The sequence below is a fragment of the Neoarius graeffei genome, chromosome 16 (assembly GCF_027579695.1).
Source record: "Neoarius graeffei isolate fNeoGra1 chromosome 16, fNeoGra1.pri, whole genome shotgun sequence".
In the NCBI taxonomy this organism is placed as follows: domain Eukaryota; kingdom Metazoa; phylum Chordata; class Actinopteri; order Siluriformes; family Ariidae; genus Neoarius; species Neoarius graeffei.
This window is the reverse complement of record NC_083584.1, coordinates 39,041,520-39,062,309: the sequence shown is the minus strand read 5'-3', so window position 1 is coordinate 39,062,309 and position 20,790 is coordinate 39,041,520. Positions and strand designations below refer to the sequence as shown.

General features: G+C 42.6%; 1 protein-coding gene across 2 annotated transcripts in view; it reads right to left on the bottom strand.

Moving 5' to 3' along the window:
- The window catches only part of eloa (elongin A), a 35,583-nt gene extending 15,293 nt beyond the window's left edge, over positions 1–20,290 (bottom strand). The window contains exons 1-7 of one of the 2 annotated variants that reach the window (XM_060942948.1): positions 20,179–20,290; positions 19,381–19,437; positions 16,287–16,399; positions 8,385–8,851; positions 7,923–8,197; positions 7,649–7,772; positions 7,363–7,515 (exon numbers count right to left, since the gene is read on the bottom strand). In XM_060942948.1, the coding sequence (XP_060798931.1) occupies positions 7,363–7,515; positions 7,649–7,772; positions 7,923–8,197; positions 8,385–8,851; positions 16,287–16,399; positions 19,381–19,437; positions 20,179–20,250 (1,261 nt within the window). In that variant the 5' untranslated portion in view covers positions 20,251–20,290. Of the gene's footprint in view, positions 1–7,362; positions 7,516–7,648; positions 7,773–7,922; positions 8,198–8,384; positions 8,855–16,286; positions 16,400–19,380; positions 19,438–20,178 lie in introns of both variants that reach the window. The other variant, XM_060942947.1, reaches the window with a different exon arrangement.
- Positions 20,291–20,790: the final 500 nt, after the last annotated feature.

Sequence of the window (20,790 nt, the reverse complement as noted above, 5' to 3'; positions counted from 1 at the left end):
GCTGCTCCATACCTCTCCGAGCTTTGCGCGACCTCCCAGTCAGTCAGACACAGTCAGACGCGCTGTCACTCCTGTTAGCAATGTAGCTAGGCTCAGCATGGCCAATGGTATTTTTTGGGGCTGTAGTTAGATGCGACCAAACTCTTCGCGTTTTTCCTGTTTACATAGGTTTATATGACCAGTGATATGAAACAAGTTCAGTTACACAAATTGAAACGTAGCGATTTTCTATGCTATGGAAAGTCCGCACTATAATGACAGGCGTACTAACACCTTCTGCGCGCTTCGACAGCGCATTGATATCTGAGCTCCGTATCAATGCGCTGTCGAAGCGCGCAGAAGGCGTTAGTACGCCTGTCATTATAGTGCGGACTTTCCATAGCATAGAAAATCGCTACGTTTCAATTTGTGTAACTGAACTTTGTTTCATATCACTGGTCATATAAACCTATGTAAACAGGAAAAACGCGGAAGAGTTTGGTCGCATCTAACTACAGCCCCAAAAAATACCATTGGCCATGCTGAGCCTAGCTACATTGCTAACAGGAGTGACAGCACGTCTGACTGCGTCTGACTGACTGGGAGGTCGCGCAAAGCTCGGAGAGGTACGGAGCAGCTCGTCTCAATTCAGATAAGAGCATATTTCATTATGGAAGTACGGTGGACTGTTCCTTTAAGGGCCTGGTTAGTACTTGGATGGGAGACTGCCTGGGAATATCAGGTGCTAGCAGAGGAAGGACTTTGAATTGAATGGCACTGAATTAAAAAAAAATAATACACATACCCTGACTTGTACTCTTCCACATCTACACCAACATGTACTCTTCCATGGCGGCACAGTGGTGTAAGTGGTTAGCACGGTTGCCTCACAGCAAGTAGGTTCTGCGTTCGAGCCCAGCGGCCAGCAGGGGCCTTTCTGTGCCGGAGTTTGCATGTTCTCCCCGTGCCTGCATGGGTTTCCTCTGGGTGCTCCGGTTTCCTCCACAGTCCAAAGACATGCAGTGAGGTTAACATGGGGCGGCCTTGGGCTGAAGTGCCCTTGAGCAAGGTACCTAACCCCTGACTGCTCTCTGGGCGCTGTAGTGTGGCTGCCCACTGCTCTGGGTGTGTGTGTGTGTGTTCACTGCTTCAGATGGGTTAAATGCAGAGGATGAATCTCACTGTGCTTGAAGTGTGCATGTGACAAATAAAGGTTTCTTCTTCTTCCTCCAAGACATGCAAAGTCAGCCAACCTTGAGCCCCAAGGACCTAAACATTATCAAACAACCACCACCAGGAACATGGCGTATGGACGTTTTTCTTTTCCACTCCTCGTCATCTTAGTAAGTTTATGTGGTTCTTTGCCACGATCGACTGATGAGACTTGCTGGAGACGTGACAGAAACGTCATAGATCACGAAGAGAAGATTACTGATGAGCGAGAAGATTGCGCTGCTATCCTATCATGGATGAAAATATGGTTGGCAGGAACGCTTGTTTTGAGCTCCGACCTTGACCTTCGGTGCCGCTCCCAATGTAAACAAACAAGATGGCGGAAACAATCGGTGAAAGCTGGTTTGTTCTTGTTTTTCCTCTTGATCTTGATGTCTGGAGATGTACAGATACAACCAGGACCCTCAAGGGCTGCCCCCAAGCCGTCGTTCCCTTGCGGAGTGTGTGACACCAACGTCAGGAGCAATCAAGCGGCCCTGCAGTGTGACAGCTGTGATGTTTGGTCCCACCGTAAATCCCTGGACATGCCGCTTAGGGAATACTTCTGTCTTGGCAGATGTGAGGACCCATGGTACTGCACCGAATGCTTGCTGCCCCAATTCTCTGACTCCTACTTCTCACAGGATACTCCTTATTTGGATATATCCGATAGTGAGTCAGATTCAGATTATGCTGACAGGATATACAAGCCCCTGCGATCAAAAGGTCTCAGGTTTGTTCACCTGAATGTACGCAGTCTACTACCGAAGCTGGACGAGATACGAACATTAGCAGCGAATATTAAGGTAGCAGTGATTGGGATAACTGAAACCTGGTTGCACTCATCTGTGCTGGATTCTGAACTGGAAATACTTGGATACCTGGTGATACGACGCGATTGAAACCGAGAAGGTGGAGGAGTGTGTATGTTCATCAGGAGTGACATTGCTTTCAACCCACGTTTGGATGTAGCTGGTGATCTCGAAACCGTTTGGGTAGATCTCTATCTCCCTAAGACGAAGCCTATCCTCGTCGGAGTATGCTACAGACCACCTAAGTGTACAGACTTCTTCGACAGACTTGAACAATCTTGCATGAACTGTGACAGTTTTGCTGAAAGTGAGTGTGTTATCCTTGGTGACTTTAATGTGGACTCTAGTGTTACTAGATCCAGAAATAATGAACTGCATAGTAGTTTGAATTACTTCTTATCAATGTTTGATATGTTACAGCTCATCAAGGCACCAACTAGGGTAACTAAAACCACTTCAACTATATTAGATCTCATTATTGTTACAGATTCGAACAAGATTAGTCAATCAGGTGTTTTAGATTTTGCTGTGAGTGATCACCTACTTATCTACCGTACCCGTAAATGTAAGAAAATGCTGATAAATGAATATAAAGGTATAAAACTACGCTCACTTAAAAATTATAGCAAATCAGCATTTGAAGGTCTGTTATCTGACATAGACTGGCAGGAGGTCAAGGGTTGTACAGAGGTGGAAAAGGCATGGTGTGTTTTTAAATCCAAAGTCATCTTCGTAATAGACCAAATAGCACCGCTTCAGTATGTTCACGTTAAGCAACATACAGATCCCTGGATGACTGGAGAAATTTTACACTTCATTCATAAAAGGAATCACTGTTTACACAAATACAAGAAATTGAAGGACCACAGTTGGTATGACAAATATATATATTTTCGAAATCAGGTGCAATATAAGAAAAAACAAGCTAAATCTGACAATCTGAGTAGCAAAGTCAATGACTATAAAAATAAACCAAAGAAACTGTGGCAAATTTTTAAAAGTCTCGGAATGTCATCGCAATGTAAAACCTGCGTTGGGAATATTGGTCTAAAAATTGATGGAGAGACTTGTTTTGACAAACTCAAAGTATCTGAGCATTTTAACAAATTTTTTACGACCATTGCCTCTACACTTGTTGATAAGCTTCCTCCTTCTGTTGGTAAATATGGTTGGTGCCATATTAAGAATTATTATAGATCACTTAATGCTCCTGTTAATGGTTTCAAACTTTCAGTGGTCTCGGAGGACATGGTACATAAGATCTTATCGGATCTAAATTCGAGCAAGGCTACCGGTTTAGACCAACTGTCACCCAGATTTGTAAAAGATGGTGCCAAGCTCATTGCGTCTCCACTAACGCATATTCTGAATCTTTCTATAATATCTGGTAAATTTCCAGATGAGTTAAAACAGGCAAGGGTGACACCTATACATAAGAAAAATAGCAAATAGAGATCTTGCAGTCACGTGACCGGAAAGTACAGAACCACCATCTTGTCGGTAAAAAACACCACTGAATACTGCTGCACTCGTGTACAGAATGGATCAATTTCAACCGACAGACTACACGGCTCATTTTTCTAATGAACAGATAACTAGATATATGTCTAAAATAAATGATCTACAGATTAGTGACCCTTATGGCTTACCGGATGGAGTTTTCACGACCGGATTTTGAACTGCCAGCGGAATACCCAGATGTGTATAATTACCTCATTAACTTTCCCTCGCTGTTCAGTGGTGAAGCACTGCGTGCCTATAAATCTCTGGACAGTTATCTCTACAGAAATTCAGGATTTGTCAGTGACTCAGATGTGGCATCTTGTAAACAAGAATCCTCATTGGATGGGTAAGTCACTTAAGTATTGAGTATAGCACTGACCAGCCGATTATAGAATAGAATAAGGTAATTCCAGCTGTAATTCCAAATCGTCCGTCTTGTTTACCATGGATCTAGCGTTGGAGAGGTAGAGGCTTGGCAGTGGAGATTTGAGTGGCTGTTTTCTGAGCTTAGTCAACAGGCCGGCTCTGCAGCCTCGCTTTTGCTTCCGCTCCCGGCGCCGCCTCCTTCGCTTTGCTTCCGATAACAATCCACGGAGACCCCGCTGGTCTCGCTATCTCGTCCGGAATGTTGTGCATGCGATGGAAATCGCTACAAACCGTCATTTTCTGCTGGAAACCCATGTCCAGTAAGTCCATACAGTTGTAGTGGATATTGAAGTCCGGTACAGACGAACAACACGCAAAAATACACACAAAAAACATAAAAATCGTGCACAGGTAGGGAGAGCTTGTAGCCGCAGCCGTTGTAGTAGAATTGTATATAGTAGGGTTTTCCAGAAGAAAAGGTAGAAGTAAAAGCAGAAGTAGAACCAGAAGTAGAAGTAGAAGGCGGAAATATGGCGTTTGACCGACAAGATGGCGTCTGTCACAATCTGGATTGGCTGTGATGTCACATGCAAGTGCTCCATTGAATGTAGGTAACTACCGACCGGTCTCAATTCTGAGCACAATATCAAAATTATTTGAGACGGTCATCTATAATCAATTAGATGATTACCTCAGAGCCCATAAGCTCTTATATGAACACCTTATCAGTCCGGTTTCAGATCCGCTTATTCTACCGATACCTGTTTGGCCAATCTGACTGATTATATCAAACAGGAACAAGATAAAGGCCATTACACAGGCATGGTCCTTTTAGATCTTCAAAAAGCTTTTGATACGGTAGACCATAGGACCCTCTTACAGAAACTCGGAGCCCTAGGATGTCATGCATCAGTTATAGATTGGTTCCGATCCTATTTGACAGGGCGAAAACAATCGGTTGAGATTAGTGGTACGATCTCAAATTCCGCAACCATAACATGTGGTGTACCACAGGGGTCTATTTTAGGCCCCCTACTACACCTTGTATATATGAATGACATTCCATCGTCTGTCCGCTGTAAGATTCTCTTATATGCGGACGACACTGCCCTTATAGTGTCGGGCCATAGTCCTGAGGGTATAGAGAGATCGCTCTCCTCAGAGCTTGAATCGATCAGAGAATGGCCGATCGATAATAAGATGTCATTACACCTAGGAAAAAGTCTATACTTTTTGGATCTAAATTTAAACTTCGTAAATGTAATACCATTCAGGTGCAATGTGCTGGAAATACACTGACTAGTCAAACAGAGGTGAAATACCTTGGTGCCAAACTTGATCAATCATTATCTGGACAAGGCATGGCTGAAAATGTCATCAGTAAGTCAAATGCCAAACTGAAATTCCTATATAGACAAGCAAGGAATGTCGACTTGAAAACCAAGAAATTGAATTTGGACTAGTTGGTATGTTACCGGTTGAGTTACGTGTTAATCAGTTAAAATATAATTTAGTTTACAATATTGTTAATGGTAATGCTCCAAATTATCTCTCCCATTCTTTTGAACCAACACGTAACCGCCACTCTATCAGTACAAGATCTAGTGCCATGTCCTTCCAAGTACCAGTTGTTAAGTCTCATGGTAAATCTTCATTTAGTTATTCTAGTATTTTGTTATGGAATGAATTACCTAGTCATATTCAATGTGCATCTAGTCAAACAATTTTTATTCCAAAATCTTAGCAATCAGGAATCTAGTTGTCGGCCCTGTGATGACCTGGTGACTTGTCCAGGGTGTACCCCGCCTTTCGCCCGTAGTCAGCTGGGATAGGCTCCAGCTTGCCTGCGACCCTGTAGAACAGGATAAAGTGGCTAGAGATAATGAGATGAGATGAGGAATCTAGTGTTTTTATTTTTTATTGATGAGTTTTTCTCGATTGTATACCTTTGTTTTTGTTTTTTTGTGAATTGCTGTATTTATTTTTTCTTATACTTATATAATTTGTTAACTGTTTATTAGTTCTTTTTTTTTTGTTAAGTTTATATTATGTTGTTTTGTGATATTGTCAGTTTTATACGTTTTTTTTTAGGGACCACAATGGAAATAAGTGTTCACACTTTCTTGTGTCATCCCAATATTTTAATGTTTTTTGTACTTGTATTTTATATATTATGTACAAGATCATTTTTATATTGAATAAATCAATAAAACCTCATCTTTTTTGGACTGGTGCTCATGGCACCCAGGGGAAGTGTAGTCTGCCCTCTTCCGCATACATGAGCTCACAGACGCTCAAGGCTAGCTACAGAATCCCATCCCTCCCACCCGAACAGCATGGCCAATTTTGCTCCCTTGGCTCCCGGCCACAGATGGCTGTGACATTGCGATTTGTACTCACAAAAGGGCAAACGCTTTTCTGTTGCACCAATATTTCAATGGAGACCCCGAAGAAAATCACTCTCTTTGAAAATCACTCTGAATAAGGGCATCTCCCAGTGCTGTAATTGTAAATGACGGACTATCTAACTCAAGTTACGGAGCTATCTAAAAAGGGTAAGAAAAAAATACAACTACTGATCAAACTGTGCATTCATTCAAACATTTAAAACTAAACTTAACAACTCTTCATCATTAAGTTTTGAAAAATCTGCAAATTATTTTTCCACACACAGCACATGCTTTTCCCACATAGGCTGCTGAGGATGGAGCAGTGCTATGTCATCATTACATGCTCAGTGTAGCGAAGCAGCAAACTGAAAAGCAACTACCAGGTGCAGTTTATTTTAATGTAGTTTTGCAACCTGTACCTCAATCTCAAGTGAAAAAGTGTAGCTATACCCTTTTAAACACTGCATTTCTAACAGGATGTCAATGTGGTTTCCCTTCTTTACTGCCATCAGTACTCAGTATCAGTACCATCGCAGTGTCATTTTTCCTTGTGTCTTAGTAAATGTTTAAAAAACATGATGAAACACGTCCTGCAAAACTGAGCATTTTCTCTTTCACAGTGTATAAAATGAGTCCATTCCTGCTATGTTATATGAAGTGTTTTTTCTTGTTGGTTGCACTTTGTAAGGCCAGACAGAAACAGGGTCAAAGCTGCATTTAATATAACTTTTACAGCAGTGACATAGAATAGAATCTGAGCAAACTGCAAAGGCCTATCCGGCAATGCCTCTTGAGTACAGTAGTTACAGTACTCTGTAACTACTTTTAAGTCATCTATAGACAGCCTAAGACTCTCACGGTTAAATTATAACCACTGGTCGTAAAATTCTAGCTCACTCACTCACAATCTCACTCATTTTTAGTAACCAATTTATTCTGGTCAGGGTCATGGTGAATCTAAACCTTATCCTAGGAACACTGAGCATAGAGCAGGAATATATCCTGGATTTTTTTTATGTTGATTTTAATTTTTGTTTCAATCGTTAACCATCAGTTTTTCCTGCACCACCCACATGTATGTATTTCGGTATGTTACCTACAATCAATATGGTTCTGCAGAACTCTAATGCACTGCTCATATAGGGTCATCATCTTGGGCAAACATGAAGTCTTTGAGCCAGAATACACCACCATTTTGGAGTTGAAACGCCGCCCAGTAAAGCCAGCATCTTCTTCCTCATATGCTATGGGAACTAGAGGAAAAAGAAGGAAAAATCCTGATAACTGACAAGCAAAGATATTTTCCATGAAGTTTTTTTCTATGCTGTACAAATTTAACTTTTCACTGAATAAACATGATGATGAAACATAATTAAAGACTCCGACCTTTGCGTCTCAGTGGGGAAAGTGGTGTGACATCTATTGAGGGCAGGGGTCTGTAATTGGGCTGAATCGCTGGCAAAGGAATGTCAGGTAGAGTGGGCATCACATCAACTATCTGAGGGACAACCTTAGACATGGAAAAAAAAAAAGACAGTCAAATTTATATTCTAACACATTAAAAGCAGGGAGGGTTAGTGTTCTCTAGATAAAGCTATGGTCAATAGTGTTTCAACTATTACACATGTTATATGATAACTATTGGCTTAAATGACCTCACCTTCCTGCGTTTCTCTGGTACTGTGGGTGTGGATACTGATGTGGTAGAAGGCTCAGGCCGTTTAAAGCTAGTTCCGTTAGCTTTGCTGGATTTGGAGGATACTGAAGCAGCAGCAGGAGTAACAGGGTGAGATGGTCGAGAGAGTTTCTTCTTTTTCTTACTGTGAGTAGGTTCATCGTATGTGAGAAAGGATTCAAAAGACATGGTAGGAGCTTCAAAGGAATTCTCTTCATCATCATTTTGCTCGGGCTCTGGCTTGTCTCTTTTTTCCCTGCCTGAAAACAGCCACAGAGTCAGGAATGTATTCTATTCTCATGCACCTCATATTATCAGATCTCTCGGTTCTGAATTCCTATCCCTCCCTATACTTTATATAACAAATATGACATTTGTGAAGGAAAAAAAAAAAACTAAATCAATTTGCACTCAAATTAACAACCAAACAAAACTCCAAACACCTACCATCACTGACTCTTTTCTTTTCTTTCCTACTTTCCTGTATGGAGGACTGACGACTGCGTTTGGATGATGGGTGTGTTGTGGTTTCCTTCTGTTCCCTATTATCATGGCGATTCTGTGCCTCACTTGGAACCTGAGCTGGACGATTCCGCCTCTCCTGTTCCCTGGAGGAATGAGAGCCATGCTCTCTGGTTTGCTCCCTGTGTGGCTTGCTGTGTCCAATTAGTTTTTGTGGAGGACTAGGTACCGGCTCATCTACCGGACTCTCATATTCCTCTGATTGATAACCCCCTAAATTTCTGTGACTGTAGTGCTGTGGGGAGGAGGGGCAGTAGTCTTGGTGATATTCTTCTTCATCCTCTTCATCCTCTACAGGTGGCAGTTGCTCTGGTGAAGGTTCTCTGGTGCGTCTGTAACCTCTGGCTTTGTCTGGCCGCAAGTGGGAGCGCGCCTCTTTAGCATTACTAGTTCTGCTGATAGAAAATGACACCACACGATTAATAATGACTTTAAAGACGGCATCATTTTAATCGCATCTCTGTTGCTACAATATTGCAAGATATTAAGCAAGATTAAGAAGTTATGCAAAATTGTATTAAGACTAAATGGGGATCAGCTGCACATCTTTCTATGCTGATATGTCAAAGCATCCTCGATGCCATGTGGCTTCTTGAGTTTAAGTCAAATTTGCTGTGTTTAGTTAAACACCTCTTGGTCTTAAAGGGCATATTCTGGACCAATTTCTTTTTTTTTTTATATGAAAGTACAACCCCGATTCCAAAAAAGTTGGGACAAAGTACAAATTGTAAATAAAAACGGAATGCAATGATGTGGAAGTTTCAAAATTCCATATTTTATTCAGAATAGAACATAGATGACATATCAAATGTTTAAACTGAGAAAATGTATCATTTAAAGAGAAAAATTAGGTGATTTTAAATTTCATGACAACAACACATCTCAAAAAAGTTGAGACAAGGCCATGTTTACCACTGTGAGACATCCCCTTTTCTCTTTACAACAGTCTGTAAACGTCTGGGGACTGAGGAGACAAGTTGCTCAAGTTTAGGGATAGGAATGTTAACCCATTCTTGTCTAATGTAGGATTCTAGTTGCTCAACTGTCTTAGGTCTTTTTTGTCGTATCTTCCATTTTATGATGCGCCAAATGTTTTCTATGGGTGAAAGATCTGGACTGCAGGCTGGCCAGTTCAATACCCGGACCCTTCTTCTACGCAGCCACAATACTGTAATTGATGCAGTATGTGGTTTGGCATTGTCATGTTGGAAAATGCAAGGTCTTCCCTGAAAGAGACGTCGTCTGGATGGGAGCATATGTTGCTCTAGAACCTGGATATACCTTTCAGCATTGATGGTGTCTTTCCAGATGTGTAAGCTGCCCATGCCACACGCACTAATGCAACCCCATACCATCAGAGATGCAGGCTTCTGAACTGAGCGCTGATAACAACTTGGGTCGTCCTTCTCCTCTTTGGTTCGAATAACACGGCGTCCCTGATTTCCATAAAGAACTTCAAATTTTGATTCGTCTGACCACAGAACAGTTTTCCACTTTGCCACAGTCCATTTTAAATGAGCCTTGGCCCAGAGAAGACGTCTGTGCTTCTGGATCATGTTTAGATACGGCTTCTTCTTTGAACTATAGAGTTTTAGCTGGCAACAGCGGATGGCACGGTGAATTGTGTTCACAGATAATGTTCTCTGGAAATATTCCTGAGCCCATTTTGTGATTTCCAATACAGAAGCATGCCTGTATGTGATGCAGTGCCGTCTAAGGGCCCGAAGATCACGGGCACCCAGTATGGTTTTCCGGCCTTGACCCTTACGCACAGAGATTCTTCCAGATTCTCTGAATCTTTGGATGATATTATGCACTGTAGATGATGATATGTTCAAACTCTTTGCAATTTTACACTGTCAAACTCCTTTCTGATATTGCTCCACTATTTGTCGGTGCAGAATTAGGGGGATTGGTGATCCTCTTCCCATCTTTACTTCTGAGAGCTGCTGCCACTCCAAGATGCTCTTTTTATAGACCCTTTTCAGTCACGTGACCTTCGTAAACGCGACCACCATTTTGGACATGTAGCGGACTTCGGCTCGAATTGGTTTGAATGCGAGGAAGGTGACAAACGGAGAACATACAAGAAAAAGGAGCGAGATGCAGAAAACACCTTCGCTATCCAGCGACGTAGGGCATTTACAGGGCGAGCAGAGGGAGAAATAACAGTAACGACACATTAGCAACGCCGTACAGAAATAACGGTTTATGGCACAGACCCTTTCGGTTCTCGCTCATCTAGCTGCTACAATGACTGCTTAGACTGCAACAATAATACCTAACACACATTTAAGTATCCGTCGTAAAGACGTGAAACTCATCGAGTGACGAGTGTGTTCATTGATAAGCTAACACAATCTAAAAGTAGACATACCATCACACTGCCCTGGCGCTGTGTACAGTTTACCTTCTATGGCTTGTGCACTCGCTATTTGCCATTACTTTCTCCAACCCAGTGTTACAGATTACAGGGAACGGCCTGGATTTAAGAGACAAATACATGTTCCTCTTGTTTTGAACACTTATTTGTAGGCAGTGCTTTAATTTGTAAAGTGGGAGGTCCCGGAGCGCAGAGGATGAGCGGCTCCGGTGCGGAAAAAAGGGGGCGGGGCGCTGCGCTTCTGGGCATGTTTTGTAATAACACTGCAAATTAAGTTCATCTGCAGATATTTTGTGGATGTTGTTTCATGAGAGAAATCACCAACAAGGCAGATATCAAAATCAGACATTAACACTAAATAAACTTGCATTTTTTTATTTAATTATTTGGGTTTTTTTTTTTTTGTTACATAGTCAAAAGAGGTGTCGGATCACCGGATCCAGTGTAAATAGCTGCCGGAGCCAACGCCCGAGGTTCCGGAGCACGCTCCGGCTTGCTCCCCCTCAAATTAAGCGCTGTTTGTAGGACACTGCCTCTGATCTGTCCTACAGTCTACCAACAGCAAAGGAACACAACGCTAGCTAATGTCGTTAGCTAATAGCTACTACAGAAGAACAAAGAGGATACAATGGGTTATTTTAGCCTATTTGGTTACACACTCGCTGCCACAGAATGTTAACAGCAATGTAATGCCTTTTCTGGCTAATTTTATTCGTCTTACCTCCAACAAAGTGGTCACTACACAAGCGCTGGTATGCCGAGGGCTGCCAATCTGTGAATTTTTTTTAATGGCCGCTATCCATCTTCTCCGTCGGGATCCGATAAAATGATAAACCTTGCCTTGTGTGTTGATGGTTACTACATCCAGGTGCACAACAATATAGTGGCATGATGGAAGTCTTGCTGAAAATAAACACTTTCTTTGCTGCCGTTCCTCAATGTTGGCTGTGGTAAACTACTGGTAGTACACGTCCAAAATGGCGGCCGCGTTTGTCGTGACGTCACGTGAAAAGGGTCCATATATTGCCAATTGACCTAATGAGTTGCAATTTGGTCCTCCAGCTGTTCCTTTTTTGTACCTTTAACTTTTCCAGCCTCTTATTGCCCCGTCCCAACTTTTTTGAGATGTGTTGCTGTCATGAAATTTCAAATGAGCCAATATTTGGCATGAAATTTCAAAATGTCTCACTTTCAACATTTGATATGTTGTCTATGTTCTATTGTGAATCAGGCCCGGCGCCAGGAACAGTTTACTAAGGGGGCAATTAGAAATCGCAAGGGGGCAAATATTTTTTCATATAGTGTGTAGTAGTGATGGCGGTCTGACAACGTGTTTCAAACAATTAACTGCGCCAACCACAAAACCATGGCCCCGAAGGTTGCTTTAGTCCGGGAAAATCATGTGACATATTACCAGGGCAGTTACGCTTTATCAGACCCCGTGCCCACCCGTTACCCCTCCCCTCCAATTTTCTCACAGACACGCGTTACAACCGGAAAGATGCCAAACATAAAACAACACACACAAACCTACAGGCAAGTCCTTTAAATTTAAAATACATACAAATAGCTCCGCGGCATGAAAACAAAACGTCAATGCAAGTCTAAGGTACTTGGCTCGGCGGCCAAAATCATAGTTTAAAAAAATCAACAGACCCCGCGGCGGCACCAGTAATAGCCTTCCTGACTCGCACCGAGTCAACGCTAACCACTTAATCCGCGACCCCAGTTTAGGCGTGTAGGGGACTAAACACTCTGAAGTGATGAATTTCACCCCCACTGCATGGGGGGTGACGTCAATGACACATATTCTTACACTATTTGCGTACAAAGCGGACCATGAACACATACACCAACATAAACGGAGATAAACTTAGCCTACAAAGAAAGAAAATGGATTCACAATATTGTGATTGAATTCATTTAATTCGGAAGGGGAAAGACTACTCCCGTAAACTGACTGCATATTGCAGGATATTGCAGAGACAGTGCACTTGTAAGTGTACATGTAAAACCCCCGCCCGCACGACCCTTGTCCTTATCACAGGTCTGTGTGTGCGCGGCTGTGTCAGCATTTCACACATAGTACACCCACAATAACTAGTAGTCCCCAGTAGTTAGGATTGATACATATGTCTAAAACAGGGTTAATATTAAATTCAGGCTTTTTGAAATAATCCTACCTTAATACAGTTGAATTCTACGATTGCAATGTAAGAATCATAACAACCAATCAGATTTGTTCTACCGTGCCAGTTTTAGTAGTGATTTATGTGAAATGTATTTTTGTGCAATGCGCAACCACTTAATATTTCGTATTTGAAAATGCAAATTATTAACACGTCTATAATACATTATATTTTCATAAGAAAACAATTAAGTGATCTGAGTCTCCGTTGAGGGGGCGGGGCTGTAGCCACGAGGGGGCGACGCCCCCTTTCGCCCCCCCATGGCGCCGGGCCTGTTGTGAATACAATATCAGTTTTTGAGATTTGTAAATTATTGCATTCCGTTTTTATTTACAATTTGTACTTTGTCCCAACTTTTTTGGAATCGGGGTTGTATGTCCCTTTACACACTCATCCAGAAGGGTAATTTTGCACAAGGCCATCTGTCTACAGCAGAAAAAAATAAAATAACAAAATGCGTCTGGAAAAATCCCAAGGGAGTCTGGAGCCAGATTCGTGACGTTATCTGCGGAAGCGCCAGCAGGCTGCGAGAGCTTGCACGGTTTAAGTACACAGCCTGTGTAGACCAAGCGCTCCAATTTCTCTCTCATTGTCTGGTCTTTTGGGAAACGATGAGTACTAATCCCATCAAGATTGGTGTTGCTACACCCTCCTACGATACATCTGTTAACCATTTTAATAATTACGTGATAACGTTGAAGAAATTTGCAGAAAACCACCAGGTCGTTTTCTCATAAACAAACCAGTGCTGACGTAGGATTCATAGGGAGGCGTCCCGCAGATGACGTCACGAAAATCAATGTTTCCTGGGAAATTCAAATGCAAAGTTTTTTCAGAGGCGGACCAATTCGCCTCAAATGGCTTGATTCATGGATTAAAGCAACAAAAAAAAAATCATCTGACTGAAAAAAAAAAGCTCCATGTCGTTGGCCCCTACCACGTCAGCGATGCGTCAAATTTTAAACGCCGTGTTGTCCATTATCCCCTCGGCCCCTACTTATAATACATTTACATAATTTTAACAATGACTAAAGCTAAGGCAAGACTTTACCATTGTCATTACTGGCTATAAATGATGAAACATCAAGTTTTCAGCACAAAGTGCAAATTTATTTCAACAATATGCACAACAGTGGTTAAGAGAAAAGTGCAAGTGCAGTCGAACTTGAACCATGCTTTCAAAAGAGTAGAACAGAAAGAAAAATTAGAAAATCTGTTGACATAAAACCAGGAAACAAGAAAAGTAAAGTGAAAGTTCACTTTTTCTGCTTCTTCGCAGTGAAGCCAAAGGCATCTAGTTTTTTGCCATTGCTTCCATAGACTTTTTTTTATAGCAAACTACACAAAAGCACACACTTGCCATTTTCATCTTTTTGCACCATGAACTAAATGGCTTGCCATTATCGCCCATTTCATTTCGCCAAGCCCATCTCCACTTATTCTTTACCGTTTTGTCGATGTCTGACACATCTGTGCCTTCATTTAAAAGAAGCGCGTCCATGCTGGCAAAACCGAAAGTAATTTGACGCGCTCTAGTGATGGAAATCGAAGGGCCTATGTCAGGTGGCCTTATACGCAGTACTCGAGTTGGGGGGGGATGTGGGGGGAGGCATCCCCCTTCTGAAATAAAAATCTCAAATCATCCCCCTTATAAAACGGCCATCCCCCCATCACATCCCTTGTGCCATTTTACCAATTAATGTGGAAATTAGCCTACTATTATTTTAACAAATATTACTACTATTTCAACATTAGAGGCTTTGCGCAGTGATAGCCTACATGTAGCCGGATAAAAAAGACGCATATTTATTTATTCGGTTGCACCTCTCATTCACACCTAAACGGAGGTTTCAGTCACTGAAAACAGCTACTTTCGCAAACTCGGGGCAGAGTGGAGATTTCTGAAAACTCCATCTTCAGACACGCGTGTAAATCGGGAAAACGAAGCAACAGTGGGAGAGAGGGCGCGCGCGCGAATATAATGAGTCATAGGTGTGAATCTTTCACCGAATGCCAATTGTCCCGGTTCTTCATGAAATCGCACGCGCACGCACAAATTCATTAGGTTAACTTTCAAATAACTGTTCTTATGCACTTGCGACACCAGAGCCACTTTCCTGAATTTTGAGCTTCGGAGTATTCGCTTCTTTATCTATTTAATCAATGAATTTATTTGTCACATACATTAAATTACTAATGTAAAACATTAGTAGCCTATTTAAGCAATAGCTGTTTTCTCCACTGTTTTCTGACCTTTTTGTGCTTAGTGAATGAGACACTTCATTACATTCCACTGACTTCCAATTCCGGACTTTTTTGAAAATGTAAAATATAGGTCTACGAGATGTTTTTTGGGACTTAATTCGCGTTGGTCCTTCACTATTAATTTTTGAGACTGACGAGGCACTAAATACTGTGGAATTATTTTCTCCTTACTATGAAGTTTGTCATCTTAAACAAGTGTCGGGAAATATTGCAGCCCGACTCTGCAGCCTCCAATGTTTAAGCAAACTGCTGAAACCATAATGTTTAAAGATTAAATCGTAGGCTAATCAAACCAAAGAAAAACACAGCCTTTCCAGAACGTTGTCTGCCGAAGCCTGTTTAACCTACAAAAGGCTTAATAGCATAGATCTTGCTGCGGCTTCAACTTTTTCACCTGATCACCTTTCAATAGGCAAATATCATTATTACTACTACTACAAAAGGCCTAGTATTAGTAGTAGACAAGTAACCTAGTTGCCTAGTAGTAGGACAGCCAAATAGTTTCATCAGTGGCCTACGCCGAGCCTCCCCGGGACTAGACAGTAGCGTAGGCTTTATTTATTTATTTATGCCTATCTAGTGCAACAACTTATTCCTTTACATATACTCAAACATAGCACAAGAAAGGGTTCAACAACAGGTAATCACAGCAGCTTGGTGAAGTTCTAAATCACATCGGTGTCAGACCTATGGGCCTACCCCCCCTTTTTTTCTTCCTCGGATCTGCATCAATCTCATTATTGACCTTTAGCGTTCCCAGTTGACGGAAATCCGTCGTAGCGACGGAAAACTTTAATCCATGTTGATTTCAACTGAATTTTTCTGGTATTGCGCAAAGTAAAAAAATTGCAGAGAATGCAGAATGTTACAGATATTTGACCAAAGTTTAATATAAAATAGGAGAATTACATTGATCTTGCTCCTGAATTTACCCGTGATATGCACTTTAACTCTAAGTTCATATATTTCCAAATGGGTGTCAGTACTCACCTATCTGCAGACTGCGGTACCAGCTTCTTCCACTTGGCCACAAGATCCTTTGCAGTCTCCCCAACAATACTATGTTTGCGCAGAGAATTTACAGTCTTCCCAACACCGGTTTCCTTCAGGTCAGGAAAACAAAATTAAACCCCTTTCACACATGCCTTTTTACTCAGGAATCCAACCGTATCATATCGGTAGCAAACCAAAGCTGAACACCCAGGACCTAGTAAATAATGTGCAGGCTCATGTATCTACCGGAGTAAGGACATTACTGGCAAAGTCATGATAAGATTTTAGAGATGGAACGCTGAAAATATTTGCATAACAACAACTGAAGTAGGCGGCACGGTGGTGTAGTGGTTAGCGCTGTCGCCTCACAGCAAGAAGGTCCGGGTTTGAGCCCAGCGGCCGGCGAGGGCCTTTCTGTGCGGAGTTTGCATGTTCTCCCCGTGTCCGCGTGGGTTTCCTCCGGGTGCTCCGGTTTCCCCCACAGTCCAAAGACATGCAGGTTAGGTTAACTGGTGACTCTAAATTGACCGTAGGTTAGGGTTGCCACCCGTCCCGTAAAATACGGAATTGTCCTTTATTTGGCAATTAAATCTTGTGTCCCGTATTGAACCGATACGGGACGCAATTTGTTCCGTATTTTCATAAATGTCCAATACACATGTCTGTCTCACACATATCAACACTAAATCTAACAATAATGAACAAAATAAAACAGGAAATACTCCGTTGCGGGATCTACCCAGGACACAAACCCTCCACTCTGTGTCACGCTCTGTGCGTCTGTGCCTGGCTGCCTGCGTCACTGCGTGTGGCGCTGTCATGGTTGCCTAGAGACAGACAACACACACCGGCGCTGCTCAAAAAACCCGAGTTTTACAACAGCGCTTTGAAAGACAAAGAGAACTCCACAGACAAGAGAAACAACAGTTCCTGATGAACTCAGGACTGTTGAGGGGAGGAGAAATGTTTTGCACTTTCTTGTTTTCTGCATTCTTGAATAAGCAGACATATATGTTTGTTGTGTTTTTGTTCTCTTTATTCCTCTCTAAGTAAAAATGTCCCCAAGGTTCACAAATGCCCCTTTTCCACCAAAGTAGTTCCAGGGCTGGTTCGGGGCCAGTGCTTAGTTTGGAACCGGGTTTTCTGTTTCCACTGACAAAGAACTGGCTCTGGGGCCAGAAAAACCAGTTCCAGGCTAGCACCAACTCTCTGCTGGGCCAGAGGAAAGAACCGCTTACGTCAGCGGGGGGGTGGAGTTGTTAAGACCAACAACAATAACAAGACTGCGAAAGATCGCCATTTTTAAGCAACGAGAAGCAGCAGCTGTACAAACGCGAAGTCATCCATTATAATTATTGTTGTTGCTGCTGCTTCTTCCGTGTTGTTTTTGCTTCGATATTCGCGCCAAGGTTTATGCAAACATAGCGACGTAATGACGTATACAACGACATAACTGACGTATACAGCGACGTAATGACGTGTCTTCCCTTAGCACCACGAGCTATGGAAAAGCAAACTGGTTCTCAGCTGGCTCGCACGTTGAACAAGTTGTGAACCAGCACCAGCACTGGCCCCGAACCAGCCCTGGAACTGATTTGGTGGAAAAGGGGTAAAAGAGAGTCCCTACACCAAGAACAGTTATGCACTTACATTTACAGTGATATTAAGTTCTCAATATATTTAGATTATATTTTAAAAGTTCATTGTTGCCCACTTGTACATTATACATTTTTACAGCATTGGCAATAAAGCATTTCAAGCTTTAAGTATGAGTAATTGCCTTCTTGATCACCCCTTTACTAAAAACACCTACAAAATAAAACATACCACTGCTGCGAGCACCCCACCCCATGGGAGTCGTGCCTGTGGTGGTCATGGCCCCAAGGAGCCATGGTGGGCGTCCCTTTCATTTCTGAATGGTGGCAACCCTACCGTAGGTGTGAATGTGAGTGTGAATGGTTGTGTGTGTCTATTGCCGCTTTTCCACTACCAACGCGGCTGAGTTGGGCTGAGCCGTGCCGTGCTGAGTTGGGCTGAGTCGAGCTGAGTGGGGCTGTTGGAGTTGCATTTCGACTACAACCGCGCTGAACCGTGCTGGCTGGAAGTGGGTGGACACACTGGGTGGAGTTAGCGAAAGTGGGTGGACGTCACGTGATGTCGTTAGGCGGCGCAAACAGTGACATCAGTGATCTTTTAAGCGGTAGTCTCACGACCCAGATAGTAAACAATAAACATGGAGGACATGGAGTCGTTAGTGTTGCTGGTCTTGGTGCTGTGGCTTGTTGTCACCGACAACGCCAACAGATACTGGCAAGAGCGTACAGATGAGGCGAGGCGCATAAGGCTTCAGAAATTCTCGTAATTCGTAATTCTTCTTCTTCTGGGTTTACGGTGTTTACAGATCCCAGCGTGCTCGCGGGGCGTGTGTGGGCATGTGAGGACACTCCTCCTCACCAATCAGTGCACAGGGGAGTGTCTCCTCACGCCCCCAGCCCCACTCGGCTCGGTTTGGCTCGCTTCAGCCCCACTCCAAAACCGTGCGAGTTTTGGGTGCTAAGCAGGGCTGAAGCGAGCTGAGTCGTGCTGCTCTGAGATAGTCGAAACGCGAGCCGTGTCGGGCTGAAGTGAGCTGAAGCGAGCTGAAGTGAGCTGAAAAAGGGTAGTGGAAAAGGGCCATATGTGTCAGCCCTGTGATGACCTGGCGACTTGTCCAGGGTGTACCCCGCCTTTCGCCCGTAGTCAGCTGGGATAGGCTCCAGCTTGCCTGTGACCCTGTAGAACAGGATACAGCGGCTACAGATAATGAGAAGAGATGAACAACTGAAGTAAAGTCTACACCAAACTCGTACAACTGAAATACGCTTTGGGGAAAACAGGGTGTGACTGAGAAGGTTTTGGTGAAAGGAGTAGTCAGGGTGGTGGGATACTAGCCAGCAACCAAAATGCTGAAGTAATTAATATAAAACAATATCAGCAAAGGAGAATGTTTTAATGGGCCAATTGTGTTGTTGTTGTTTACTACAAGTTTATTACAGTCCTGTGGAATTGGAAACAAAGGCATGGTGAAGACATGAAGGTTGCTTGATCTTACCACAAGAATGTCCACAGTTATAGGCAGCTCTGCCAATCTTTTCAGTGTTTTCAACAGCTAAACAGAAAAAAATAAAGCACAGATTAATGAATTATATCAGAGTATACTTTAAAAAAAGTAAGCTACTTTATCAGCAGCTAAGTTTACTTTCAGCCATCAAATTAATAAGGATTGCAAGTTTTATGAAGTGTCTTCGTGGCCTGTAGTTAGCTAACTTAACAAAAACAAGATTTTTTTTAGCCACATACAGTAAGTCGACAACGTCAAGAGCTTTAAAAGGACAATTTCAGAAATGTCTGGTAAATGTTTGGAGACTTTGAGTGGTGACATGTACAACTTTAGTGTCAGTTTTTCCTGCCTCTGTGAGCAGCGACAGTAATGTCGTTAGCTTGCTGAATCAGATCACTCACGGCCTGGCTGTCTGTTAGTGTAAGGGTTTTCTCACAAAAATAAATAAATAAGCGACTATATTTTCTCACAGCTCCTACCGAGTGCTTGGACAAAGCCTTTAGCATACTAAGAAAAGTCGACAGCAATTTCTTTGTTTTGGTTTGGGTTTTTTTTTTTTCATTTATTTAAACATGACAAAATGTGTACGCTGCAAACTCTGCCTCGCACTTCTCTATTTAAAGAGCCCTCAGAGTGTCGCACTAACCGTGAACGTAAGCAATAATATCACTGGCTACATCTGAGTTACTCTTATTCACGGAAATGCTGCTGTACACTGAAACTGCTCGGTTTTCTTTTTATTTCTAGGCTGCTGCCTGGACATTCCGAGGTTGAATGACTCGTTCCTACCTTGCGAGGCTCCTGGTTCTCTGAAAGCCGTGACTGCAACTTCTCCACTGCCTCCAGTAGCTCCTCCGCCATGTTTACAGCTGGTACACAGTGAACGGAAGCCACTTCACCGCACAGAGCGCCTGCCCAGTCCGAGCTACGGAAATTCCGGAATTACGTCACAGTCCGATCATGCAAAAACTTATGACGTCATTATGTACGGCTCATTAGGGCCCGAGCACCGTTCGGTGCGAAGTCCCTATTGTTTTTCGAAGGATTATTATTGTTTTTTTTTTAATTATTATTTTTCTGTCGCGCTTGGCTGTTTTTGAGGCATTTCCCATGCACGAAAACTCATGAAATTTGATACACACCTCAGTCATTGTAACCGCTTCTCAGCCACAGACGTTTGGCCCCAGGCATGGCCCAGGGACTTCATAGCGCCCCCTAATAGAAACAAAACTCTTCAGAACAAATGGCTAGAACCTTACTCAGAACCCGATCAGTACAAAAATGACATGAATCATGATAGTTGTCCTAGCAACCTCATAAGATCTTACTAGAGGAGATGCCTGTCAAGCAAAACATTCAAAACCTTTCAAACTATGGGTTTCATACCATGAATGGTCTTGC